Here is a 27,985-nt window from a genome sequence, read left to right as displayed (position 1 = left end):
TCACAAAATATAATCCATCTGATTGTTGATCAGCAACAGAACTGAAACCACAAGGCTACAGCAATGTACACCACCACTAGCTTCCAATCTATTTATTGCGTTTATCAACAAATTGAGATCTGTCTGACAAATTTTCATGGAGGATGTGCTTTGTGCTTTGATCTTAAAAGGGTGTGTTAATTTTAAGTACAACATCAGTTATGTCCATCTTAAGGGGTTTTTAAGCAAACAACAAATATTGCAAAACTTGTAGTGACAACTACTGACAGACTAAATCCAATCACATGAAAGGCATGGCAGTGAACATCGCATGGACCTCCACATGGTGAAATTGTGTTGAAACTACCAAATTCTTGATTAACATGTATGTATTACATTTCAAAGGAGCCAGTGTCTCCTTAATTAGTTCAAAAGTAACAAAGGATGATAAAATAACAACAAAATTCTGTTCTAAAAGAACCTAAAATAGCCAGGTGTTTGTGAAAATAACTAGTATGGGCAGCATCAAATCTGAAGTGAAAATCAAATATTCAAGTATCATTTTAAACTGCTCAAAGAAACTGACATTCTCATATGACTTATGCATCCATGCGAACCAGACCATTCATTCTGCAACGAAGGGCTGCGATATAAAGGGAAAGTAATTCCGTCTGTTTTCAGATTCCTTTCCTGAAAGTGGAACTTGACGATGAATTTATGTTTCAAATGAACACGTTGATAACATGTAATGAACAAGAACGATGAGGGTTCACAAACATGGAATGTGTCGACTGTCCATAGCACTTGAGCGGCAGTGTAATGCCCATGTTCTGCCAAGAACATCACCCGAAAGACTTCCCTCTGAGAATATCACAATATGTCTCTCAGTCGCACATGATACTTGTGTTACGTGCTTATCCGCTTGCTCTCAATTCGCATGCGAGTTGACTTGCGTGTTGTGAACTTAGCGTCTCTGCACCTCTGACATGTGAAGTCCTCAGGTATGTTCGTTTTGCGGATTTTAGCACAAGAGAGGTGAATCCATGTTAAACACTCGTTACACTCAATCATAGGCCTTCCAGCATAAGGCTTCAGACAGAAGCATGTGATGAGTTCATGAGAATCGTCTTCTGTAACAGAAACATAAACATCTTAGATGTTGCAAAACTTAGGAACATGCCTGATTCAATCAAGTCTATTTCCAAATTTAGGGGGTCCCGAGACCTCATAGAACTTCAACATTTAATAATATCATGACAAACAGAACACTTTGATTCATGCCAAAATACATAACCAGATTTGTCACTACATTTAACAGCATCTGTGCCAATACAAGTTCCAAGATTCCAATACACCTGTGAAAAAATATTTTGCAGTGATCAGTAAAGATATGCCATTGGGGACACTCAGATGCAGAACAAATCATGTTGCAAATTAGAAACATCTTGCTAATAGTAAGTTTGGCAAAAACAATTTTGGAGACCACTAGCCATTATTTTAAGTATTTCAGTTTCGGTTCTTTGACAAGTATAATGTAACCTTCCTAAAAAACAAACTGTCAATAGACTCAGCTTTTGGGTTAGTTGCTGAAATTGCAGACTGTAATCATTGTATGTTCTAATGTTATATTTGTATCTGTAGCTAATGATTAGATACAGGGATATCATTCATACCTGGTTCTGAGTCATCTCTTGAACCATAATGCTCAGATTCGGAAAGAGACATAGTAGAATTTGCTGACTCAGTGGATTCTGCCTCGTAGCTCTCTGCTGTACTGCCTCCACTATCGAGTGGACTGACATTATCAGTTGATCTCATTTCCTGTAATAGTAAATGTATCTCTCAGGGTCTTGTTGAAAACAATTAAAAAATATGTTGGCCTACTGATGCATGACTCAAACAACAGTAAACACTGTGAACTTTCAAGAGATATATTTCATACACATTTAAAAAGACATTGCAAATATCAACAGATATTGAAGACACCGGTCCAATCAACAACATCAACCACCACCACACACAGCCATAGATTACAAACAGTACTTTACAAGGCATTGCATACACTTGAATACTAGCTTTTATATATTTCAGCTGGGTCAGACAATGAAAGGTCAAATAATGGTTCCCATGGCAACCACAACTATTCCACCCCCCTCATGCAAACACTGTCAGCAACACAGGTGATAACAGTATTCTACAATTAAAACAACTTCATACTACCATTGTAATAAATGTAGTAATGTGTACCATTAGGAATGGACAATCATATCCATCCAAAAAAGGAAAACCATTTCTCATACATTCATGACAAGCTGCTGCAGATCTCACTTGACTGCAGCCAGATTTGCATATGAATGTCTTCAAAGAACTGGAACCCAAAGCACTCATTCCGTTCCGCATCTTAACATGTCATGACATGTCAATATGGCCTTGCAATACTGCATGCATATATTAATAAAACTGGTCATGCAGTTAGTTTCTTCCCGAAAGATACACTGACATTTATAGATTAGAGGTAAACAACTTCACTCTCTGCTGCAAACTGACCCAGAAGTCAACCAGATAAGATTACAGCCAATCAGAAACACCCAGCATATCACATGACTGGAAGCCCCTGGTTGGCTCAGTGCCAACTGCCCTGACCAGGCAGTTGAGATTTCAGTCCAGGATTATGCCTCTGAACAATCTTGAGCTCTGTAAATGCATATTCACTCATACCTCTGAAAACTTTGACTCAGCCATATCAGGTAAGCTCCTCTCAAACCCATCTCCTTCAGGTTTGGGCAATAATGCAAAACACTGCTACTAATGATTTTTTTCACAATCCAAGTGGAAATGAGGATGTGTGTCAAGAGCTATTTATAGCAGCCAGCTTCATCTGACCTTCACCTTGCCAGCAAAGGGCAAGCATATTTGGCAGTCAAGCTTGCTCTGGCCTGTTAGCTGGTAACATTCACCGAGATTTCACCGGTAATGAGATAATTTTTCACGATATTGGCAATGACAGTTTATGACTTCGCCTACAGCATATTGCAATGTGTGTTGAGAGTAAATTACTTAAGAGCTCCGCAGACATTTTATCAAGGTGAAATCTTCATAGAGATTTCAACATGAGTATTTCCTTCATATGTGACAGGTTGCTCATCCAATCCTTCAATGATCACTATGAATAAAATAACAAAACTTTGACTGATATTTGTGTTGTTATTTATGAACAAGGATATATTTGTTTGGGTTTCGGAAAAATGTGTGAGGTAACAAGTACTTTAGTTTTTTAAACCATGTTTGTTATGAAAATAGCAACAAAATGAAATTGCCAAGCCAACTATTTGCTTGCAGCACCTCAATCCGGGGTATATTTTAAAAATCACACGTTTTTATGAACCTTGAAAAACATCCCTTTCATTCATTCATTCATTCCATATACCTTAATCCTGAATTGCTGATACTGTAACTTACCTGTCTGGTCCCTATTTGATTATATCAAGCCAAGATACCATTTCAGAAAAACAGCTTCTCAAAAGCAAAGATTGAGTATTGTTATATCAGTTACACAAAACCAGATTAGTTAAGGTGAATAATCTCATCTTCAGACTATTGTACAAAGTCTCCTAACTCACAAGCTGTTATACCTGAGCTCAGCGAGCAGTTTTAGGTGTCAGATAAAAAATACCCAGTACCTTAATTAACAAATAGTGATGAGTTAAGAGCGAACAAAATATCATGCATCATCGTAGAATCATAGTGTTACTGAACAAACATGCAGCACAACATAAGGTGTTGAGCAGCATTAACACACTTGTGTTTCATCTTGTTGTGCCCACAGCAGCGATGCTAATTTTCAGAGTATAAATTCAACCATCAGAAGAGTTGCTATTTGTTTACTTGAACTGTAAACCTACCAAAGTTGATCATGTCTGAGGGAAACCTTGTAGACCTGTCACGGCCTTAAAAGGTAATGAATTTCATGTGATAATTACCCATGGAAAGTATAAACCTCAATATACAGATATACATGTACCTAATATAATACTGCGTTCACTTACCACGTTCAAAGTCCTTATACATCTTCACTTGCCTTACACTAACATATGGCTTGTCCTGTCTAACCATGTTCAGCAAAAATACCTACACATTCTTCAGTTTTACTGGGACAGGGATTGGGAAAGGCAGGGGCCATGGGCCATTTTGCACATTAGAATAAAAAATGGCCCATTAAAATTTTGAAGCTTACTATTGATACAAGGGCAGTGTCCCTTTCTAAATTCATAAAATGGCTAATAATCCAGAAAATGGCCCATTGTCAAAGTTCTCTATCCCAGTCCCTGCTGGGATGTAATTTTTCTGACAGTGTGACAAGGATAATACTGTAATTTATGACTAGGAACTGGTCTGTGTATGAAGCCCAGGTAATGAGGGTCCTTCTCTTTAATCAATGTGAGATAAGAGTTATGGCAGACACTTGGCATTACATGTTGAAAATAGATTGACATTCGGTCCCAGAAAGAAGAATTCTGCTAAAGAAATAATGTGTCTGAATTAAACATGTTAAAAGATGATAGTAATATCTTAATTTCAGATTTGTCATACATTCTAGACTTCCGTTGGACTCCACTATCAATGTATTCTGTAGGATCTTGGAGACAGACCAGGTTTATAATAACTACAAAAAATGCATGAATAACAACATATCAGGCATGACATCAACTAAAACATTGCATCCAACAGCCAATATTTCATATCAATTGAATGTTCATGCAGCCCAGACTCTACAGCCCTAAAGAGGACATATTGTGTATAGCCCATTCTAAACTTGAGCTTATCAGCAACAGCTGTGTCTTTGACAATAGATTTCACACAAAATGGGTTTCCATGGAAACCAGATTTCACATCAAAATTAATTTTGCAGTCTCTTTTCATGGATAGGAGGTGTTTGAACTATAGCACAAACTTCAAGTGTCCTAATTGGGAAAGTAAAACCAAATATTAGGGGTCCTCCATTTCAGTCTCTGCAAGATCATAACAAATTTGAAGTGAACATAATCAGAAATCTTTTCCCACAATGTTGACACAATATCCAATGCATTAAAGGGATTGTTTTCCCTATGTGATGTACTATTAATATACCACAGTTTTATGTGCCCTACACTAATAAGCACCTACTGACCAGCTTCTGTCTGCAAGTAACCTTTTTGATGGACACATACCAAGATAGGAAATATGTAATGCCAGTTCACATTTTGAAAATACTTTATAGATAGATAGACAATTAACTATTATTGAAAAAAACTTGTTTTCTTAGTAGTTTGAACTAAATCTGTTCCCCAGAGTTTCTGACAACAAATTTGTTGTATGGTCTAATACACCCCCTTTTGTCCATTGTAAATGCTCAGGATCCTTATGACATGAATATGGTATATCCCTGTTTCATTTGAAATACTTCACTCGACATAATAATCATGTCTTGTCACTATTATGATCAAGCAGGATTACGATTAGTTCATTTGCTGGAACAATGATCGATTTTCATCCTAAATGTCCTAAAGATATTTTCCTTTTGGTAATGGTACAGAAGAAACATTCATTGACGTGATAAGCGTCAGATAGACTGGTAGTAATCCAACATTTGTCATACTGAGATGAAGAGTAAAGATTTTTATCCATATTTACTTTCATATTTTGCACATTACTGAAGCTTTTCAAAGCTACCCAACTGACATCTAAGTGTTTCAGATTTACATGCCTCAGATATTCATGCCATTTCGGCAGTAAAGAAACAAAAATGAAGAAACAAAATGAGAAACAGCAAAGTCTTATTTAGTGCCAAGATTATCATCAGATATGAACACATAAAATGCCACTAATGAAATAAGTTTTTGAAAAGATGTAACAAAAGTGTTCCACTCCTATATCAGAACCTGTATTCAGACTACCCTGCACCTTTTGAGATTACTACTGGGGTGGCCTGTTGCAAGCATGCTATTATTAGGTCTGATGCAATACCAGATTTTAGTTCAAGTCCCTGAAAAGATGATACTTGTTAAAGCATTCTTCCACACGATCAGTTTATTTGCAACCCGACTCTTAACAAATATTTTTGTTTCAAACATTGAATAACTTCATGATTCTATTCTGAAATAGTAGCGTGATTACCCCCCACTGTGTGCACCACCTCCTACGCAAGTGTGAATTGGTGACAACCAGACACAATATGGTAATGCTAGTTATCAGTATGTCCGAGGACACAGGGTATACAACATCACTCTGGCAGTACAACACAAACATGTCTACCTGTCAGAATATTTACAACGTAGATGAAAATACATTGAACCTGGGATTCATCTAGACATGCTCAGAGGCTGGTACTTTACAGAAAATGTCACTGAAAATAGCAAAATTGGAAGTAGGTTCCCCAGTTCATGCTATTAGTCTTATCTAATGCTATAGCCGTATAGCCGTTACATCGATTCTACTGATAACAGAAACAATAAAGAGGTAGAGACTTTAATGTTTAGTTGAGGTGAGGTGAGGTGAGGTGAAATTGGGTTTAATGTCGTGCTTGAGAATATTTCGCTCATATGACGATAATGTTTAGTTGAACAATGTTGTATTGAATGCAGTCTTTAAAGTGGTTGAAATATATCTGAAACGTTGAGAGTGGGAACTTTATTAAAAAATCAACAAAACTATTGACAGCTGTATCTGGCAAACACTAAACAAACACTATTACAACCCAGTATTTCAGTTTGTTAAAACATATTACCATGTTGAAAACAACCTACCAATAAACTGTCCTCAGTGTTAAAATATATATACAAAATTAGGCTTTTCATGAACATATTTTGCTATTTCTACACTCACGATATTGTTGAAAGCAAAACGGATATAAAGCTGACTATTATGCAAAAAGAAATTAGTTCCTGATAGTAACTCTTACTTTCATATACACCTTTTAGCAAGTGCTCTTTGATGGGTATGACTATATTTCTCCTGTTTATCAGAAGACAACGTTGATTAACCTACTAGTAGTCAGTGCATAACATCTGGGTCTAATAGCCAGAGCTTGCATCCTTGGATATCTTAAGTAAGTCTCAGTATATGGATTAGAATAAGTTGAATGTAAATGATAAGGAACTTGACAAGACTCAGACTTCTGTCTAAAATTTAAACTTTCAACTAGTATTTTGACTTACTGGTTTCAGTTGCAGTTTGTTCAGGTTAAAGAAGTTTTAGACAAAACATTGATTTGTAAAATAATTAATAATTCTACTGTGATTGTAAAATACTTCAGTTCCCAAAAAACCCAGTACATCCTGAAGTGGCACATGTAACAGAACTATCACTATCAGGCCATAGCAAACATAATGACGTCATTCTCCTTATTTGGACATAAGTCATCTTAACACAGATGTTTATTAACTCACCACTCACAAACATTTATGTCATGTATTCTAAAAAATAATAATCTAAAAATAAAATGAACATGATGACAACCTACACACACACAGGCCTCTTGTCACATCAATATATTCAGATCATATAAATTCAATGTTTAGTTTTGAACATACCTGTCATATCAACATGTAGGAATTTTGTTGCAGACTTTCAAAGTAAAAAACGCTTCAAACATTCTACAAGCTTTAAGGATACCCAAATTTCTGTGTGTAATTAATGTTTGCTCACAGCATGTGACATTTTCTATACTTCAAGCAACCACATACCTCACAGCTTGTCTCTATATGTCATAAATGAGAATGTTTTAAAATCCGAGCCATATTTTGGTGTGTACACTTGGACAACACTTTTATAAATGAAACAATTATTCCCATGTAATCACAGATTTCACAAATTGAGTTATTACATAAAATGTCAGCTGGAGACATTTAGAATTTGTATACAAGTAGAGACATGCTGAGTCACACATGTGAAATTGTATAGTAGTGAGTAGAATGCGAATCGCTTCATTAGCTGGTCACAAATATGTCTAATACCAGGGGTGGCCACCTCTAAGACCATACTGGCCACGAAACAAACTGAATTAGAAACTGGATTAAAATTGGTAAAAAGCAAGAAAATTAGTTTTGACTGAACATGTTGATATGCAGGTTTACTTGATTCATGCACACACCTACACAAATATAAGTTTCATAGCATAATTGTATGACGGGTTTAGTTTTGAAGATTGAATTTTGTAACAAAGAAATGAATAATGATGCATACAATTTCATGGATAACAACTTCTTGTTTATTGCATAGAGTGATATTTTAGTGTAGACTGTTTGTTTGATAATGGTGTAACAAACATCACTGATAAGTGATAGCAATAAACAAAACGCCGCTGTCCATCAATTTATGCTTCATTATTGACTCGACAAATTCTAGAATGCTGATGAAACAACAGTGGTGAATGACATCTAAGGTTCAGAACAATGGCAACAAGCAACATAAAAAATATAGTTGGTTCCTGGGTCTCTGCAGTCACGGATTTTAAAGTTGTAAATGATGTCACAGGTAACAATATTAATGTGGGACAACTAGTGCTGGGGTGATTGATTGATCAAATAATTGATCAATAGATTGATTTCGTGTGTGCCAGCGATTATCAATGGGCTCGGGAGACTAATCAATATTCATGAAAATGAAACATTAAATTATACTTGAGAATGTATTTTCTACTTATTGTATAATGTTTGTTAAATCAAGATATCAACTGATGCAGATTCCTGACTTGTAAAACTGCAATGTAAACAACAGACTTGTACATGCCTCAACGGGAAGTATCCTCAATCGTAGTGTTAATCAGTGTTTGTTCTCTTTGAAAACTGTTTTGATTCTGTCCCGTTATTGCCAACATGATTTTTGTGGTAGGATTTACTGTTATTTAATTATTTGTAATTGATTACTAAATTCTGATGATCGATCCATGTATTGCGAGTGGAAACCAGCACGAGTGATAACACATGCAACCTCTCAAATCAAGGAAAACACCGAATGAAACTTATGAATACTCCACTGTACTTACATCTTGTCTGTGGGATTCATACTGGGTGTATGTTAAAACCATTGCACAGAAATCCATGAAATCTTCTTTAGTTCTTTTCTTTTTATGAGGTGATGTGCTCATCTGCAAAAAACAAATAACACATGGATTAAAGAACATTTTCCAGAAATGAAAATTTCAAATTCTTCCCTAAAAAAATTCAACTTGAATCAAAAGGACCAAATAAATCTAATAAACTTCTGATTTGATAGGGTTATGACAAGGACCAATGTTTGAAATTCAACATAGAAGTAAGGAGGTGTTGTCATAACTCTAATGCAAAAAGTTAAAAATTTATTTGGTCCAGAGATTCAAATACTTACGGAAGCAACCCTAAAGGAATGACCATAATTTTTAACACTGCCATGACCCACTGACTCTCCTTCGCCGAAGACCCGGGTTCGAATCCCCACATGGGTACAATGTGTGAAGCCCATTTCTGGTGTTCCCCCGCCGTGATGTTGCTAGAATATTGCTAAAAGCGGCGTAAACCCAAACTCAGTCAGTCCCTGACTCTCCTGCTGCCAACACTGATCTACAGCAATAAAACTGGGTGAACATCTACGAAAATGTATGGTGGAACAGATGATGCAGAAATGGATTATTAATCTTCAACTTTGGTTTGTCTGGGTCTGTTTCGAAAGGACATTCACTTAATCACCACGAAACTCATTAAGGAATACAGTAAAAAATAACCTGGGTAAACTCCTAAAGAAGACATGACAGCTGGTGCAGTACATTCATCATGATCAAATATCTGAGTATGAACACAGACTGTATGTGAGCAAACACTGAACAGTAACAGATCTACATAGAAAACCTCGTAAGGTAATTTCTGTGTGACACACCTGGATTTATGTCAATTGCTATTAGGGCAAGTAGGTAAAACATGAAGTAATAATGTTACCTCATTTTAAACGCAACATCAGTGAGGTATCTCAGTGATATTCTGGGGATGAAATTTAACATTTGACAATTTCATGATTTAGTTAACTTTGACCATGTTGACACCACATCTATCATTACTAAATTTAAATCATTATCAAAACGAAATGGTTAGGACATTCTCGGTGACAGTCAGCTGCTGTGTCCTAAGAAACGAACGGATCAGTATCCCAGTATCCATCGACATTGTCAAACACCCCCTCCCCATCTACCCCTCCATTTGTTTACACTACGTCACCTCATTATATATTCACACAGCTGTCCGCCATCTTGTTTGGGGGACAGACAAGTAGTTGAGAGAGCAACAATTTGACATGGTGTTCACGCAATTACCACCAACATCAGACAGGTGTTTCTTAGTAGATCTCCTGTCTATAACTTGAAAGTACTGATTCACATACAACACTCAAGCAATCCTAAAACTGTTCTTTCATGAACAGTGAAAACTACAATGCGAGTTCTGCCGGGACTTTTCGGAAAGCGGGATAAATGGGGCACTTGTATGAACTTTTTATCTACGACGACGTACTTCAACTGCTCATCACAATAACATTGACAAACAACTGATCATACACACCCTTCTTTAAATAATATGCTTTTTATGTTGACGAAAAACCACTGGCTTGATTTCGTCCATAGAACAATGAATTAGCTTTGGTGCTTATCCAGTTGACACCGGCACACTCAGTAAGCATTTAGGCCCCAGCATTTATACTAATAAGTCTATGTTATCTACAGCCATTTCATTCCGGTTTGGATGAAACAATTTCTTCTCATGAAACAATGTGATTTGAGATTATGACGATCAGTGAAGGCAGAACTTCAATGACAACTGATGCAACTTTCAAAAATGTCAAAGTCTTACAATTTATCAGCACATTACCTTGTCGATATTCACTTAACGAACTCAACAATGGAATATAAGTTACAAAAACGAGTGTTGACATAATATCTTCGATATGACCCATCACACCACGGTAATTAGTTACACCATCGAATAATGCAAATATGAATCATTGTCCACGAAACCAAACCTCTACCCAAACAACACAACATTCAACTTCAGTAAATATTCGACATACTTTTTCAGATTAACATGAAACGCTGAAAGATCTGATTTGCGCTGGTCCATTTTGACGCAGTCACCACTGAAGGTTTCGACCAAGTTGAGGGAGTAAGATATCCGCCATCTTGCTATTCAACAAAGTACAGCTATTTTGAAACCGATTTACAGTTAAAGGAAGCTACACCTACCTCAGAATTTGACTGTAATGACCTCCGTTTGTTCCGTGGAGCTGAAAAATACAAAAATCACACAAATTTAATCTTTAGTAACATTTTGTGCAGATAGTTCATTGTGAGCTTGACGGGAACATGACCCAACCACTGACAAGCAGGGGACGAAGACAGACATCATGTCCTAGACCGATTTTTCGAACTATGAAAGATATCTGTCATAAACACTTGAAGAAATAACAGTAAAACAGATGTATCTGACATATTATCGCCAGAGGACCCAGAAATTATCTACAGTGTAGCCGTGTGCTGAAACGATTCCCCACCGACAGGATGATTTTTCTTTCGGCTGGCCAGTTCCCACTGTTCCTCAATCTGTCTGTGGTTTTCTCGGCCAGTTCCGTCAAAATACAAATATTTTCTCTGAAATATGAAGTAACTACCTTTGAATACTTCTTCTGTCATATTGGAAGAGAAATCCAGCGCAACAGATTCTTGTAAACAGCGGCGAATTACACTCAAATTGCAGTCACCGACTACACAGCCAGGCATCCAGTCAACTCAACGCTATGATTCTGTTTCGTTCAGGTCACGACATCCCAAATCTGCATAGTCAAGTGACCCCGACCTTTCTAATTTGCATATCTGCAAGGTCATTACGTCATTTGTCAACCGATCCCACCTTCATCATCTTTCATGCGCTGCAGGCAAACCGAACTTTTTAGTAGATCACAGGTAATACTATCTGATCCATTGTCACTTGTAGAAGTTGCACGAATCAGTATCTTCACGCACATGCTTCTAAAAACCATGAAAATTGGAGGTCGAATGGTTGCTTCGTTCGCGAGCTTTATGGAATCCATCTTGGATACGTCATTGATCGTTTAGAAGCATGTTGGGATATGTGGGCGGGGCTAGTGACGAGGTGTGATTGATGGGGTCTGTGTTGTCATGGTATATGTATCATGCCCTCTCTCTCTTTCCTTGATCAAGTTGATGATGTCGGAATACGAACCAAGCCACGACATAGCAGCTACAATCCTTGTTTGAACTGAGAAATGGTAATGCTCAGTTGTGAAACAACGAAACATTTATTGACCTATGGTCAGTGGACTTATTGTGTTCAGCCTCGCATTCGAAGAGCTCACTCAATGGCGCGCAACACATGTTTACTGCAGTCTACAGGTCTATTTAGAGAGTTCAATGGTGGGTCTAGCCCCGTGCTGTATTTGGCTTGCTATTATATGACCTGTTGATTATCGACTGCTCGTCATGCTGGCGGAGCACGTCACAATAGGATAACTGATTTTTTTACCGCCAAGACTAGGCTGAACTTGCTTATATTTCTGAGTCCTTTCATTATGCTGCTCAAAAGAAAATAAGGTTCAGTAGCTGAGTGAAGAGAAATTTTAGGTCACATATTGCTTATATTCGTTATATGTTACATGCTTCTCACATTTCGTTGATGCATGGCAAGGAAAATGGATTTCACACCTGCTCAAATATATATTTAAGTGTTTGAAGTTAATTGTTTTTTGTCAGAGATAGTAAGCCATAGAGTCTAGTCCAGCAATTTCATGATTCCCTGTAGGTTGTAAAGTTTGGGCCACACAAACCCATCTGGGTAACATAATGGGTAAGACTTCCGCCCGTATCCCCAAAATGTTTACGATGAATACCAATTTCTTTGAGTGGCACTTTTAGAAGTTGGATGTGTCTTTCCGTATGTTCAGATACAATTAAAGAAACATATTAAAATTCATCCTTATCAGATGAGGAATATATATATTCAGGTGATATGAGTTGACTCGAGTGAAATTTAAGGGGGAATACGGGCGCAAGTCTTTCCACATAATGCTCAGTTCTCCAAATAAGCTGCCCTTTAACATTGCTTACACACACAGTAGAGTGTTTGGGACTAATTCTAACCACAATCCCCAAGTGTTTTTGAAGGCAGAAACTTTGTCATGTGTTTTATTATAGGTCCAATGTGCCTTTGGTCACTCCAGATTAGAACTGATCCCCAGAAACCTGGTGGTCTCAAGAAGAGGCCAAGTGGATTGAGCGGTCAGACTTGGTGACTTGGTTCATCGTGTGTTATAGTACCCTAATGCCACTGGGGTAAGACCTCTGATCGTTCTGGCCACTTAAGTCACTAAAATTATATATTATTTATATTAATTAGAAAATGGTATTATGTCAAAATTCAAAATGAAAGTGGATTAGCTGTGAATTATATTAGGGTTAGGGTTGGGTAACCCCAGCCTTAACCCAAACCCTGTCCACCCCCAAAACTGGCTGGAATGATTGGAATTTGTTTGGGCATGGTTCATCGCAAACAAAAACAATCACTGGATTGTCACTTGTCACTTGTCACTTGTCATCATGTTGCTGTAATATTTCTGAATGTGACAATCGATGCTCATGCTGTTGATCACTGGATTGTCTGGTCCAGACTCGATTATTTACAGACCGCCGCCATATAGCTGGAATATTGCTGAGTGCGGCGTAAAACTAAACTCACTCGCTCACTCACTGAATGTGACATAAAACAATGATCCAAACAGATGTAATTTAGTGCAACCCAATCCTATCAGTGGTAATCAGTGGCAAGAGCACACCTGTCAAAAAAACATGCCAAAGAACTTTCTGGTAGCTTTCAAACATAGTTTCAGATTTTTAGAAATAAAAAATAAGATAACTGCTCTCCATCTATGAAGACAGCAAGGTGTCACATGACCTCCTCTTCCACTGACAATTAGTTGTGAGTGTTCTAGGATGTAAATGTCCATATCGCCCAATGTCTGTCATCAGATGTCAGTTTCAAAATTCACCCTGGGAATACTGGCTAAGAAGTGATCTCCAGCAACCTCCTTCAGTTCAAAGAGGTGATTAAATGATTTTGGTCCCTGAGTCCTTGATAGTATGCCATGTACCCCAATGGTGTGAATCATTACTCAAACTAGATTTCACTGGATTGTCTGATTCAACCTTGCTTACTTGCAGGCCACAAGAATAAGGCTGGAATCTTGCTCCTCTGGCAACCCCACTGCTTTCCAGACACGCACACACACAATATATATATTCCTGTAAGTAAGTTTATCATCCTCTTCCCGATAGGGGTGATGGGGTAGCCAAGTGGTTAAAGCGTTTGTTCGTCACGCCGAAGACCCGGGTTCAATTCCTTACATGGGTGCAAAGTGTATAGCCCATTTCTGGTGTCCCCTGCCATGATATTGCTGGAATATTGCCAAGAGTAGTGTAAAACCAAGCTCACTCACTCTTCCCGACATATAAAAGTTACATATGTTGCCACCTGTGACTGTTACCACATATTTATCTTCCCTGTCTTTCCTTTCCACCAATCAGACTCTTCCTCTCATATAGGGCTGTAAGTCTCACGAGTCACTACTTCTGGTACCAGATTTGTGGTGACAAGAGTATGTTCAAGAACCAGTTTTGGTTCCAAATTGCGCAACTGCCAAATATGACTCTACTAGACTGAACCAAGTTTACAACCATGCATGGCTGTCACAGCTGTTGACAGTCATAATAGTTGGCTAATGTGGGGATGGTTAGATCGAAAATTTGTTATTCCTGCAAGGAATATCAGTTCCTTACTGTCAACTGACAATATTGAGACTATTCGAATAGGTATGAAACATTTGTAACCAGAAGTTCTAAACATCGTAAGGTTTTGCGAAGTGCCGTGACCTACTTAAATACGGACCCTATCACTTGCAATTGCTTCAAACAAAATGGCACTGCCCAGACGAGATGATCTGATCCAGTTAACATGAGAACATTTTCACATTCCCTGTCTCAGACACAGTGCTAAATGAAGTAGAAGACTTGAGTTGCCTTGTTGACTAAGAACATGAAAAGGTTTGGAAAATACATGTTGACGCCCAGTTGACAGTACATATGCTTTGCAAATCTGGGGCAGGGTCTCATTTGTCTGATGGCATGTCATGGACCAAGTTGCATGGGTTAGGCCTAAAAAAATAAATGTTGTGGTTCCGATTACATGATCGACCCTTGAATTCTGGTGCCGACCCTATTTTTTTAAGAGTTATGAATAAAATAAGCTTTCAGATGCCATTGTTTTTTCCCCAGCACCGTCGGACATCGGTCATTCTGATAGAGAAAGTCGACATGATGGCCGCAAGCTTGGGTGAATAAATAATTACACATTGATAAATGTGTTATTAGTTCGTAATTTACTTCTAAAGTAAAATGTAAAAAAAAAAGAAAATATTCCTACCTACCTACTAGGGCTGCAACGAATACACTATTTGGTGAATATGATACGTATCACGAATATTGGGTAACAAATACGAATAATTATGCATGAATACAATATTGTAGTTAAGTGATTGATGCACGAAGTGGAACGCCCATGTTGATAGTGTTAATTTGTCATAGCAATAACCAGTTATCTCATGACATTCAAATTTGGTATGTAATAGTTAGTCAACAGTACCATGTGCGACCTTCAGGCAAACTAACAAAATGTGCGCTATTACAAGGCTAGTACATATTCCATTCTTGCATATCTCGCTTTGAAAAAGGACATAATGGTTCAAGTAAAACACACTCCCTTAAAAAATCGTAAATATTCATTAATATTCGGTTCTGGTGACCACGAATAACGAATTGAATTCATGAAGGGCTATGGTTCGATTCACCGAATATGCGAGTGAATCGTAACAGCCTTACTACCTACCCTAAATTTTAAAGAGGCGTAATCAGAACCACAACATTTTTTTATTTGGCCTTATTTCTTGTGTTTACTGTCACTGGTCCAGAATGGATCATTTAATTTTGGAATAATTACAGGTGGCTGAATGTTGATTCGGAAATAAACAACACTCACTCACTCACTAATGAACTTGATTACCATACCTGATCAACTGATTAATGAACAAGTCCTACCAATTATATGATAACAGTCAAGTGCGCACCATAATCCACAAGCCCCAATGTGAGATCAGTATAATATGTAAAGATATGTTCGTGCCAACAAAGATGGTTAATGTACAGTCGATGCCTTATAGAAAATGGAATGAGTGAGTTTAGTTTTATACCACACTCAGCAATATTCCAGCTATATGGCATCTGTCTGTAAATAATCGAGTCTGGACCAGACATTCCAGTGATAAATAGCATGAGCATCGATCTGCGCAATTGGGATATGATGACGTGTCAACCAAATTGGTAAGCCTGACCACCCAATCTTGTTAGTCGCCTCTTGCAACAAGCATGGGTTACCGAAGATCAATTCTAACCCAGATCTTCATGGATGTACAGAAAATGTAACATATGTTATATTTTTGATTACATGTTTGGTCCTGTGATTAGTTGTCTCAGGTGCCTTTTTGTTGTTTAATGGCGCTCTCAGTGATTTGAAGATATATGATGGCAGTCTCTAGGTCTGTAATTAAATTGAGTTTGGACCAGACAATCCAGTGATTGGCATCGAGAGTGCTGATCTTCACATTAAGGATGCAGTGACACATCTGCCAAGTCCACAAGTCTGACCACCCAATCCCATTAGTCAGCTCTTTACGACAGGCATGGTTGGGTTGCTGATCATCAATTCTAACTCTGATCACAGGTCCAGGTAGAACTAGTTTATTTCAAGACTTGCCTATTTTGGACTTTAAACAATGCTAAATCGATATTCAAGGCTTGAGTGTGTCAAAAAGGCTGATATTTGCAGAGAAGCAGGTATTTAGCTCAAGCTGATTTTGTAGAAATGACATTTGAACAGTACAATACAAACATTTCGTAAAATGGCATCTTAGGTTATGGAGAAGCTCATTGTTAAATCTTTTGAACTTTGTTTTGATCCTTTTTAACTGTTGTCATGTATGTAGTTTTACCATGCCTGATGTGCAAAAATTGCATGCACAAGAAAGAAAAAAGACTCTGCCATTTTAGGAAGTCTTGACAGTGTTCTTCAAAACCTGCTTTGTCATGTGAAAATACTCTGTCTGCTTATAAGGCTTACATTGGTGACACTGGCCTTATTCAAGTGATACCTAAGTAGAAGCAGGGCGTTGCTTTGCAAACCTTGTTATATGCAGAAATAAGCCTCGCCCTAAATCAGACACTATTACCTGTACAACACATCTTATTGACAGAGATATCTTCAGATGTCAGAATTTCAGATGGGCTTATTTTCATAGACAAGGATTGATTGTCTTAAAAATGTTCTATCAATAATTTGTGGAATCAGTAAGACTGAACATTCACTGCCAGTTAAACAGTAGTGGCAAAATTTATATCATTGATTGTTAGTCATTGTGGTTTTGTTCCCACTAATCAGCCATTGAAAATAATCAGTTTCCAATTTTTCTTGTAATTTTCATAAATATGTAATTGATCTGAAACAACTAGAACTGCAACCACTGGCATACTGAAATGTGCTTTTTGAGAGATGTTGCATCATTTTCCTTTGATTCCAGTATGCTGATTTTAAAAAATAATGCAAGTTTGGTTTAATTTTTGAGTCATTTAAACTAAGAGCAACGCATACTTGCCTTCACATATGATGTTTCCCTTCCAAACTGAATTTCAAAACAGCAGGAATATGGATGTGATATTTCTCTAATCAGGGCTCCAGATAAGGGCTGTATCAGCGTGTGTATGGCTAAAAAATATGCACGATATGGTAGGAAATAATTTAGAAAACGTAGCAGATACGCACCACAGCAGTGGTGTACGGTCCTAGAATCAGACGTATTTATCTGAAAAAAGTTTTGTTTGACCTGTTTACACAAGACTAGCAATGTTGTGGTGCATACATGAAACGAAACACAAGATTACTGATATGCCATTAAATTCAATTCTGTACTCTAAATGTACTCTTATGGTTTTCCAGTACTCCTATATTGATAAAATAAGGAGTACCTACTCCTGACGTTAAAAAAATTATCTTTTTACCAGTTTTATAGAAATCAGAAGTGTATTCCCTTGATTCACCTTGAGTTTAAGTCAACTGTTTCTTATGTCATATTTTAGATACACGTTCAGATCATTTAGAATGTAAAAATGAAGTTAGAGCAATTTTCTCCATTATCACTGATAATACCTTTTGACCTTGGTATAGGGTAGCCAATCAATCGTCACTGATCATGAAACATCAGTTGGATACAATGTATGATTTTGTATTCTAGAAGTTGGTGAGTAAAAAAAATGCAACTTTATGGATAACACTTTCTGGTTACTTGTATGTCATGGTATATAGCAGTGTTTCCATCCTTACACTGTTGTCAACCTCAAGTGACATGAACCAAGTTATGGGAGGTGTTTCCATGATATGTTATTACAGTACAACCAGAAATTATTGAGAATTTAAGATTGTAATTTTTAAAAAAAATGTTCACTCATAACATTCATATTAAATGTGAATATTAGCAGGACATTTTTTCTAAACTCCTTCGTTTGTTTTTAGAAACAAGAATACCAAGCCGGCAGTCAATTTTCTGGGCCTACCTGCGCCTCCCTGGTGCTCAATGCCATATCCATTTGCAATATTTTTCAAAACACGATAAACAGTGGACAAAGGGATGCCTGTTCTACTTGAAATCACTTTAGCTGATCTGATGTCCTTGTTAAAATACTCTAAAATCAACTTCCTCTTCTCTAAATCATCCATACTGAGGATCACTGAAAATGTCGTCTGCTAGCAAGTAAACAAAGGGGTAACTCTTCACAAACTAATGAAAATTGATTAACGGAGTTGTCTCTCTTGAATGACACCAAGCACTTGATAGCTGGTCATGGTTGTTTATACTAGAAATCCAATTAAACATATTCCTAAAATTCTCAATAATTTCTGGTCATACTACATAAGAGCCAAGTTAGCATTAATAACAGCAGGTAATGGATACTACATAGCGACAGATGATTGGATGATGCCAGTTAGAGAGTTAAAATACCATATAGCACACTGGAAATGAAGCCAGACGAGCAGTAAGAATAATTAGTGATCAAATTAAGTGATGTTTGTCATGTTAACTTCTGAATCATGTCAACTGTTGGTCTCACATTTTTCCAACCAAACTTATTCAGAACAAAAGGTGGCAGATCACAACATAAATTCAAGTATTTCTGAATATGATGGCACAGTCGCTTTAGAACTGTCCTTGGTAGTATTAGGGGCCTAACCTTATTTCCTTTGCAGTAGCATAACTGTCCATGGACACAAAATTCTGGAAATGTGAGAAGAATTATCAGAGAGATCCATCTTACACTTGACATGTTGAATGTAGTGAAAAATACAGTAGTGTGGATCACAAGAAGACATCATGTTTCCTACTGGCAGTGATAAAGGGAGCCGACTGTAAAGTTGTTGTGATTTCTTTACCTAACAAAAAGAGAGAAAGAAATTACTTTTTAAGGGATATTAAATTGGTCCCTGGCATTCTTGTTGTTATCGTACTTGATGCTTCACATTCATTGGACAAAACAAATGGACAGCTTCACTTTGGATCAGTCTGAGTGGTGTATCCATGAACATGCGCTGACTCGCAGGCATGCATGCACATGTGCATGAATGCACACATGCACATCAGTGATCATGATTTCTTTCCTCATCAACTCAGTTCAGCTGGGTACACCATCATTTATGTGTTTTTCATCCTGTGGCGTATAAAATTGGAGGGTCATGGTTGAGTTTCTCTGACAGTTTCCAAAGGCACTGGTTTCTTTTACCGAACTTGGGCTAAAAGTTATTTTCTTTCATTGGTCCCCACATGGGTACTTTGTGTGAAGCCCATTTCTGGTATACCCCGCTGTGGTATTGCTAGAATATTGCGAAAATCTTTCATTGATCATTTGTTAGGAGTTGGGGAGATATTGTGCTCAGTAAGTCTGTAAGAGTTATCTCCCATGGTGTCAACCTTGTTTATGCATTGCAGTAGCGTTGGACCTTTATTGATTGTTGTTGACTGTTCAGTAAATATGTTGGATTGTCTACAGTAGTCAGTTGTACATATGATGGCTCTTAGTATTATATCTATTTCCTTTAATTGATTACCAAAACCATGGTATATTAGATTGAGTGCCTGCCAGATAATGCTGGTGCGATCCCTTAGTGAGACATAACAAAGGCTTTTAAGATTTTACTTGTCATTTCCCAGCATGTACATGAACACGTGTGCATGCACGCACATACACCCCCATCCCCGTCCAACACACATCACCATTTCAGTGAATTTTGATCTTGAATGTGATTCCTACACCTAATTTTAACTCCCTCTGAAAACTGAACCTATGTGAAGTTGAGAGAAATTTCTGTTTTTAATAATAATATGAGTTACTGTATCATAGCCCAACTCTTTCATTTTAATGTGTTTGTTTTGTTATTTTCAGATTCATGCCTGCACACATAAAGGAACCAAGTCCACCAAAAATGAGCAGGGAGATAACCCAGGTTGATAACGTTGAGAAGAAGATGGGATATTTCTGTGGTGGAAAGTCCATCAAAAATGAGAAGGAGATAACCCAGGTTGATAATTGGGATATTTCTGTGGTGGAAAAGAATTGTGACCTACTTCAAGTTAGCGCTGAATGTGGTGTGCTGGTAAAATGAACTGACCACCATATTATTCAGTGTTCTAGGACTAAGACTGGAACATGGAGCATTTGGAGGTTCACACAGGCGACAAGCCATTCCTGTGTGAGCAGTGCGACCACCGCATCACAACACCAGATACAGGGATGAAGGTCCAGGTCATCGTCGACACAGGTGCCAAGGTCGTCAAGTGTGACATGTGCAATAAGCAGTTCACCTGTGCACCTAATCTCACAGGACATATTGTTGTCCACACCACTGAGAAGCCATACCAGTGCAACCGGTGTAACACAAAGTTTGAATCTCCAGCAGCTCTTCGCCTTCACATGGAAACCCACATGGAGAACAAGGACACCTGCACTGAGGAGAACCGCTTCAAGTGTGATGTTTGCCACAAGCAGTTCTTTTCCATGGCCAATCTCTACCGACACAAGAAGCTCCATGACACATCCAAGCCCTACCCATGTGATATTTGCCAGAAGTCGTACGGTACAGAGGCTTATCTGAAGGCTCACATGTGGGAGCATGTTCCTGAGAAGCCATTTGAATGTGAAATCTGTCAGAAAAAGTTCCCCCTACTTGTTCATCTTAAGCGACATAAAGCTGTGCATGCGGATGTAAAGTCACACCAGTGTGATGTATGTGGCAAACAGTTTACCTCACTTGGAAATCTGAAGCGCCACAAACTGACCCATATCGTGTACGAATGCCATGTGTGTGGCAAGCAGTTTGCAAAGCTGAATCAGCTAAAGGAACACGTCACGGACCACATGGAGCACAAGCCGTTCCAGTGTGACATGTGTGAACGGAAGTTTACCACTGAGGTGCTTCTTAAGGCTCATGTGTGGATCCACCGCCGCGACAAGGAGCCGTACTTCTGTAAAACCTGCAAAATGAGATTTTCTTTGTCGAAGCAGCTTAGAGAACACAAGATTAGTGTGCATGGAGAAATACCTGTACCCCCAAGGAGTAAAAAGAATCCCTATTTGCACATTACTGAACCAAGTGCAGAGACGGAAATTGATGAGAAATCATTTGATGGTTGTGAAGAGGAAAACTTCCCTGAAGATGAAGATGACCAAGAAATTCACTATGTGTACGAGCCAAATAAGAGGTACCCTTGTGATGAATGTGGTAAGACGTTCAAGACTGTGCGTATCCGTAACCAGCACTTGCGGCTACACAATGGTGCCCGACCATATCAGTGCGATACTTGTGGTAGCACCTTCCAAACACAGACTAACCTACGCAGGCACATGAAGCTCCACAGTCGAGCAAATCCATATCAGTGTTCCATGTGTGACAAGTCGTACAAAACCATTGGTGCCTTAAAGACTCATATGTGGGAGCACAATAACATTAAACCGTTCCAGTGTGAGATCTGTCACAAGAAGTTCTCACAGGAGTTGCATGTCAAACGACACATGATCGTCCACTCAGGGGAGAAGAAATTTAAGTGTGATATGTGCCCCATGACTTTCAACCAATCAGGAAACTTGAAGCGTCACAAAGCTACTCATTTTGTGACCTTGAAGTTTCCATGTACTGTATGTGGGAGAATGTTTAGGACAATTTCCGAGATGAAGTTGCACCTTGAGGATCATAACAACACAAAGAATTTCCAATGTCGCTTCTGTCACAGGAAGTATGCCACTGCTTCCATTCTCAAAGGCCACATGTGGGCCCATGCAGAGAAACGTTTCTTTTGTAAGTTATGCAACAAAAGATTTGCATCATCTGTCTTTTTAGGGCGTCACATGACCGTGCATGCTCAGGAACAGAAGGAAACGTACCAGTGCCAGATTTGCAAGAAACGCTTTTTGAAACTCGGCAATTACAGATCTCATGTTAAACTCCATTCCAAGTCTAAAGATGTGAGGTGTCAGCTCTGTGATACTGGCTTCACTGGCCTGCGTTTGTTGGACAATCACGTGAAGCACAACCATCCCGACATTGCCATGTTTCAGTGTGGTTTTTGTCCCGAGGTATTCGTGCGACTGAGTCATTTGGAGAAACACATCGCATCACGTCACCCAGACATCTTTAAGTGTGACAAATGTGACAGTAGCTTCTGCAAGCAGGATGCTCTTCTGGAACATCAGATCCAACATGGCATTGAGAACCCTTTCCAGTGCGACTTCTGTGAGAAGGCATACCCCAAGAGAGTGAAACTGCAGTTACATAAACGGACCCACACAAAGTCTGATGCACACACGTGTAGGGCATGTAAGCAGGGATTTTCTACAAGGAGGGAAAAGCTGGACCACAGGAACAACATGGAGGATCTTCTGCATAAACCCCATGTTTGCAATTTGTGTGGGAAGAGATTTCTTAACAGCCAGCGTCTTGAGAGACACAACTTCATGCACACAGGAGAGAAACCGTACAAGTGTACAGTGTGTGAAAAAGGGTTCTCTCAGTGTGCACATCTGAAGGATCATTTACGGACACATACTGGGGAAAAGCCCTACATGTGTAACATCTGTGACAAAAACTTTGCTCACCCTCGATCTCTGCGAATCCATGTGGAGATGTGCAAGAAAGGCCAATTCAGAACTGATTGTCCTTGTGGCTGTGGTGATGGTAGCAAGCCACATTCTCTGCCCAAATCCTACAGGTGTGATGTTTGTAGTAAGAGATTCAGAAGAGAGAGGAACTTCAAGCTGCACATTGAAAGAAAGACCTGCACAAAGAGAGTGAAATGCCCTTGTGGATGTAATGGGAATGAGAAGGACCATGTCAAAGGTCAGTCTGAAAGTGAGACTGATTATTCTGATAGTGAGGCCGGTCATTCTGATAATGAGGCTGGTCATTCTGATAGTGAGGCTAATCATTCTGAAACTGAGGCTGTTACTGGAGTGGAAGATATGACAGGTGATTCTGAGGTCTTTCTAACACACAGTTATAGCAAGGTAAGCCTTCAAGGAACTGCTGGTGGTGGAAAGAGTATGGAAATTACAGTGAAAAAGGAACCAGGTTGTGAGGTTTTGCAAGGAAGTCAAGGCATGGAAAACAACATAGAAAGGATCATTGCTACTGATACTGAGCCAGAATATTCAGAACAAAAAGAATCATTAAAGAACATTGAATCATCAAATGATGAAAAAATATCAGGAGAGTGTAACAAGGTAAAAAGCTCATTGGAGCTTGTTGACATAATTCTTGAGGCTGCAGAAGCATCAACAGAAAAAGAGTGTGAAATCTCAAGGAAGGTGGTTGATGAGAAAAATCTGCAGAAAGAGGTTGTAGGTGAAACCAGAACCTCTCGGAATGAAAGGAGACCAAAGAAACATGCATGTGAAACTTGCCAAAAGACTTTCCCGTCATCACAATTGTTAAAAAGACACATGATACTCCACACAGGGGAGAGACCATTTAAGTGCGGAATCTGTCTCAAAACCTTTCCCCAGTCACAACATTTGTCGGTTCACATGAAGACGCATTCCAAAGATAAGCCATACCAATGTGCAATATGTTCCGCATCCTTTCCCCATCCCAAAGCATATAGGATTCACTTACAGACACACAAGGTTGCTCATGCAAAGTGTCCTCACTGTAGCAAAGCGTTTGTGAGCAAACCTAAGCTGTCGAGTCACATACGGGTATTTCATCCGCAGCATTATTTTGAGGGTTATTCAAAGACTTCAAAGGATGCTGATGCACCTGAAATTACCGAGATTAAAAATGAGCCAGTTGAAGAGACTGGAGAGGAATCTTTAAGCCAGGATGTGCATCAGTCACATAGTTTACTGGGTGAAAGTGTTCTCCTTAAGCTGTCTGCTCAAGACAAGCCTGGACAAGATGCTGTTTCTGATTCTGCTGAATACAGTATTGTATATTTGGGATCTGAAGATGATCACTACAGATTGGGCAAATCTGCAGCACTAGGCGCTGAAGGGCAAGTCATCCAAATACCATGTGATATAGGACCCGCAGGGACTAGAAATATCAGATGTGATTCTAATCTTAAATTCTTGGAAGAAACTGCTGATGGTGTTGTCATGGAGACAACATCTGAAGGAACACAATCCGCAGTTTCAGGTACAGCTACTGCAGAAAATGTGACTGTCATGACAACAGAGGAAGCCTCACAGGTGGTTGCTGTGATACAGGAGCATGAGGCATGGAACCAGGCTGCAGTTGCTGGGCAACAAGGTCAAGTAGTAGATGCCCAACCTATACAAGTGTCTTCTATTAGTGGAATGAAAGTATCTCAGCGTCTTTCCTCGATGGTGTCTCTCTAGATAATGTGCAGATCATAACAACAGAAAGCGATATTAATGGGGAGACTGTAGTTGTTAAGATTGAGTACTAGTATATTAGTACTGGATATTCAGGCAACAATAGTTTGTCATAAGTTCATGGTTTTGTATGCACAATGTTTCATATTCACCTGTGAATACAGCAACTGTATTGTGGTGTAGGTGTTATTTGTAACTAGTGAATTATGACACTGGTTGGTACACGGGTAACCAAGGGCTGCTCGGACCATTGAACACTCAAATTTTGTTTTTAACAGCCTTTTTGCTCCACTCATCACTTCAAAGTTTCCTGGGGTAGCCTAGTGGTTAAAGCGTTCGCTCGTCACATGGAAGACCCGGTTCGATTCTCCCCCACATGGGTACAATGTGTAAAGCCCATTTCTGGTGTCCCAGATTCCATATTGCTGGAATATTGCTAAAAGTGGCATAAAACAAAACTCACTCACTCAAAGTTTGCAAATGGACCAGCCTGATTTCCTTTACTCTCATTTCATTGGTAAAGACTGAGAACATCAATATCGGCCAGTCATATAGTCACACAAAGTTCATGCCAAGATGTAAGAAAATAGACTGCCTCCGTTAGTTGAAGGCCCTGCTATGTGACAAATCGTCTGTATGTATTTCCTGTTGACAGATGGGCGGTGGGGTAGCGTAGTGGTTAAAGCGTTCGCTCGTCACGCCGAAGACCTGGTTCGATTCCCACATGGGTACAATGTGTGAAGCCCATTTCTGGTGTCCCTTGTCGTCATATTGCTAAAAGCGTCGCAAAACTTAACTCACTTGCACTCCTGTTGGTATAGGGATATGAGGTCATGCTTGTTTCACGTTAGGTTTGGTTACACCTGGTTGTATATCTAACTCACTCACTCCTGACGACTGTAGGATCCACAAACAAAGGGGAGAAAACAAATAATAATTGGGGCTGGGTGATACGTACATACACTCAAAGTATAATACGTCATCTTATTGAGGTAATGCTTCAATGAGTAAGGGACCGTTCATTGTGCGTGTGTGTGTGCGTGATGATGATGATTTTAAAGGGGAGTCATCCATTTTGTTCTGGGGTGGTGTGGGAGCGGGTCATCAATTTTGTACACATGTTCTAGTGGGGGTGGGGTGAGCAATTTTATGCATAAAAATCGTAAAATATTATACTTAAACATTATTGGGGATGGGGTGGGGTGTCATTGATTTTGTACATGATGTGTTGGGGAAGAGTGTCACTTACTTTGTATGTAAATCTCGAGGGATTCATTCACATTGTACATGCTACTCCATAAAAATCATCATCACCCCTTAGCCATAAATTATGAGCAGTCCCTAACAGGAAGTGCACTTAATGCTGGTGACAGGTCTGGTTACCATCGTGCGACTAATGCTGTGATATTCTTGGAAATATTGCAAATAGCAGTGTAAAATATCACTGGTTACTTTTTGACCCATTTGACATTATATGTTTAAGAGATATGTTTCAGAACAGAACTAAAGGCTATTGAAGTTCTTCACTTGCTTAATAGGGCTATTTTGAGGAATAGAAGTTTTAAGGGTTAACATGCTTATAAAGGGCTGTTTTGAGGAATGGACGTTTCAGGGTTAACATGCTGAAAAGGGCTATTTTGAGGAATAGAGGTTTCAGGGTTAACATGCTTAAAGAAGCTGGTTTGAGATCATGAATGGATGAGTCTGAAGGATTACAGTGAGATGAAGTATCATGTCTTTGAATCAAACTTAGAAGGGATCCATGTAACAGGGACAGTGTATAGATGACTTTAAGGTATTTGGAGGTACAGAACCTGATGGTGTAAGAAGACTCTGCAATGTTGTATTGCTTATAGTGAAGTTGACATCCAAAAATTTTCATAGTTTTATCAAGCATCAGTTTGAATGGGTTTTGCAGAGATGCCAACCTCTACGTTTTTATCGTAGTTGCTACAAATTTTAGCCTCAAACTACGCCAATAAGATTGCGCTAGAAATTCTACGAAATTTGAAGAAAATTCATTAAAATTCCGATATATAGACAAAAGCATTTTCGTTGATTAAATACATTTTCGACAAAAAGAAATGTAATGCTGATACGTGTAATTTGGAAATCTGGTGTTGGAGGCATGTGAAATTAAAGCTTGATTAGTGTCATATTATCTTTCTCAGAATCTATCAGTATTTAGTGGACTACTAATTTTATGGTCAAACTACTAATTTTGATCCTTGACACTACTATTTGCAACACTTTGGGGTTGGCATCTCTGGTTTTGAACTGTTCCGGTCTGTGCTATTACACTGTCTTCAAGATGTGAAGTTGGAGATATCAGGGAGCAAGTGTACATGAATCTTAAGTACAGTGCAAGGCCCCATTCCACAAAGCAATCCTAGAGCTAAGGTGATCGTAACTCCCTTACTTTAACATAGACTTATGATGGTCGTAGCGCTAGGATCAGTTTGTGGAACGGACCTTCAATGCTTCATCTTGGCCCAGCCTCCTGCCAATAGCTGAGAAGGTGAGCTGGGTGGTGAGCTGGGTGGTGAGAGTCTAAAATAGAAGACCAGGGCCTAGATTTTCGAAGCTCTCTTAGCGCTAAGATAGTCGTAAGTTAATGTTAATGTATGGCACTTACGACTATCTTAGCTAAGAGAGCTTCGAAAATCCAGGCCCTGGGTCCTGATCCACAAAGCTTTCATAGCGCTAGGACATTGGCACTTGTAAGCCTATGGTAAGCTCTTAGAGTTGTGACAGGTCGTAACATAACGTTACGAACACTTTGTGAATCAGGACCCTGGTTCATTTCCCTCAGCTGGTGCAAGCTTTGTGATTCACAAGATTTGTTTGGAAATCATTTGTGTTCTTGTTGAAGTTTATTTAATTTTCTTTTCGAAAAGGTTATTGTGACTGAATGTGTTGAGCGAGTTCCTGAATATTTGAAATAAAACTTGACACTGTAAA

The 27,985-nt window shown here is 38.8% G+C and overlaps 2 protein-coding genes across 7 annotated transcripts; one reads left to right on the top strand and one right to left on the bottom strand.

Annotated features, from left to right (window-relative positions):
- Positions 1 to 222: 222 nt before the first annotated feature.
- On the bottom strand, positions 223 to 12,013 carry LOC124264555 (PHD finger protein 23B-like). 2 transcript variants are annotated; one of them, XM_046699307.1, is made up of 5 exons: positions 11,644 to 12,013; positions 11,219 to 11,259; positions 9,002 to 9,103; positions 1,653 to 1,800; positions 223 to 1,109 (listed from the first exon to the last, which is right to left on the bottom strand). In XM_046699307.1, exons 1-5 carry the CDS (start codon positions 11,750 to 11,752, stop codon positions 886 to 888), a joined length of 624 nt encoding a protein of 207 aa, XP_046555263.1. In that variant the 5' UTR covers positions 11,753 to 12,013; the 3' UTR covers positions 223 to 885. The 2 variants fall into 2 exon arrangements, with proteins under 2 accessions (XP_046555263.1, XP_046555264.1); XM_046699308.1 differs by lacking the exons at positions 9,002 to 9,103; positions 11,219 to 11,259; positions 11,644 to 12,013 and adding an exon at positions 2,227 to 2,473.
- On the top strand, positions 2,591 to 27,985 carry LOC124264554 (zinc finger protein 62 homolog). 5 transcript variants are annotated; one of them, XM_046699306.1, is made up of 4 exons: positions 12,270 to 12,406; positions 13,184 to 13,321; positions 20,582 to 20,679; positions 20,742 to 27,985. In XM_046699306.1, the coding sequence occupies exon 4, from the start codon at positions 20,846 to 20,848 to the stop codon at positions 25,025 to 25,027; it is 4,182 nt and encodes a 1,393-aa protein (XP_046555262.1). In that variant the 5' UTR covers positions 12,270 to 12,406; positions 13,184 to 13,321; positions 20,582 to 20,679; positions 20,742 to 20,845; the 3' UTR covers positions 25,028 to 27,985. The 5 variants fall into 5 exon arrangements, with proteins under 5 accessions (XP_046555261.1, XP_046555260.1, XP_046555257.1 ...); XM_046699305.1 differs by lacking the exons at positions 12,270 to 12,406; positions 13,184 to 13,321 and adding an exon at positions 2,591 to 2,726; XM_046699304.1 differs by lacking the exons at positions 12,270 to 12,406; positions 13,184 to 13,321 and adding an exon at positions 11,847 to 11,935.

Source organism: Haliotis rubra, unplaced genomic scaffold (genome assembly GCF_003918875.1).
Source record: "Haliotis rubra isolate DU_JTF1 unplaced genomic scaffold, ASM391887v1 Scf93, whole genome shotgun sequence".
Classification (NCBI taxonomy): domain Eukaryota; kingdom Metazoa; phylum Mollusca; class Gastropoda; order Lepetellida; family Haliotidae; genus Haliotis; species Haliotis rubra.
Note: the sequence above shows the minus strand (reverse complement) of the source record. Positions and strands in the feature narration are given on the sequence as shown.

Bases quoted from the DNA above. Each gene is read 5' to 3' on its own strand.
- LOC124264555 (XM_046699307.1), bottom strand. From the start codon at position 11,752: ATGCCTGGCTGTGTAGTCGGTGACTGCAATTTGAGTGTAATTCGCCGC. The intron at 11,260-11,643 runs GTAGTTACTTCA...TGTATTTTTCAG, and splicing joins GACAGAAGAAGTATTCAAAG to CTCCACGGAACAAACGGAGG. The intron at 1,110-1,652 runs GTATGAATGATA...TTTCTGTTACAG, and splicing joins AAGAGATGACTCAGAACCAG to AAGACGATTCTCATGAACTC.
- LOC124264554 (XM_046699305.1), top strand. From the start codon at position 20,846: ATGGAGCATTTGGAGGTTCACACAGGCGACAAGCCATTCCTGTGTGAG.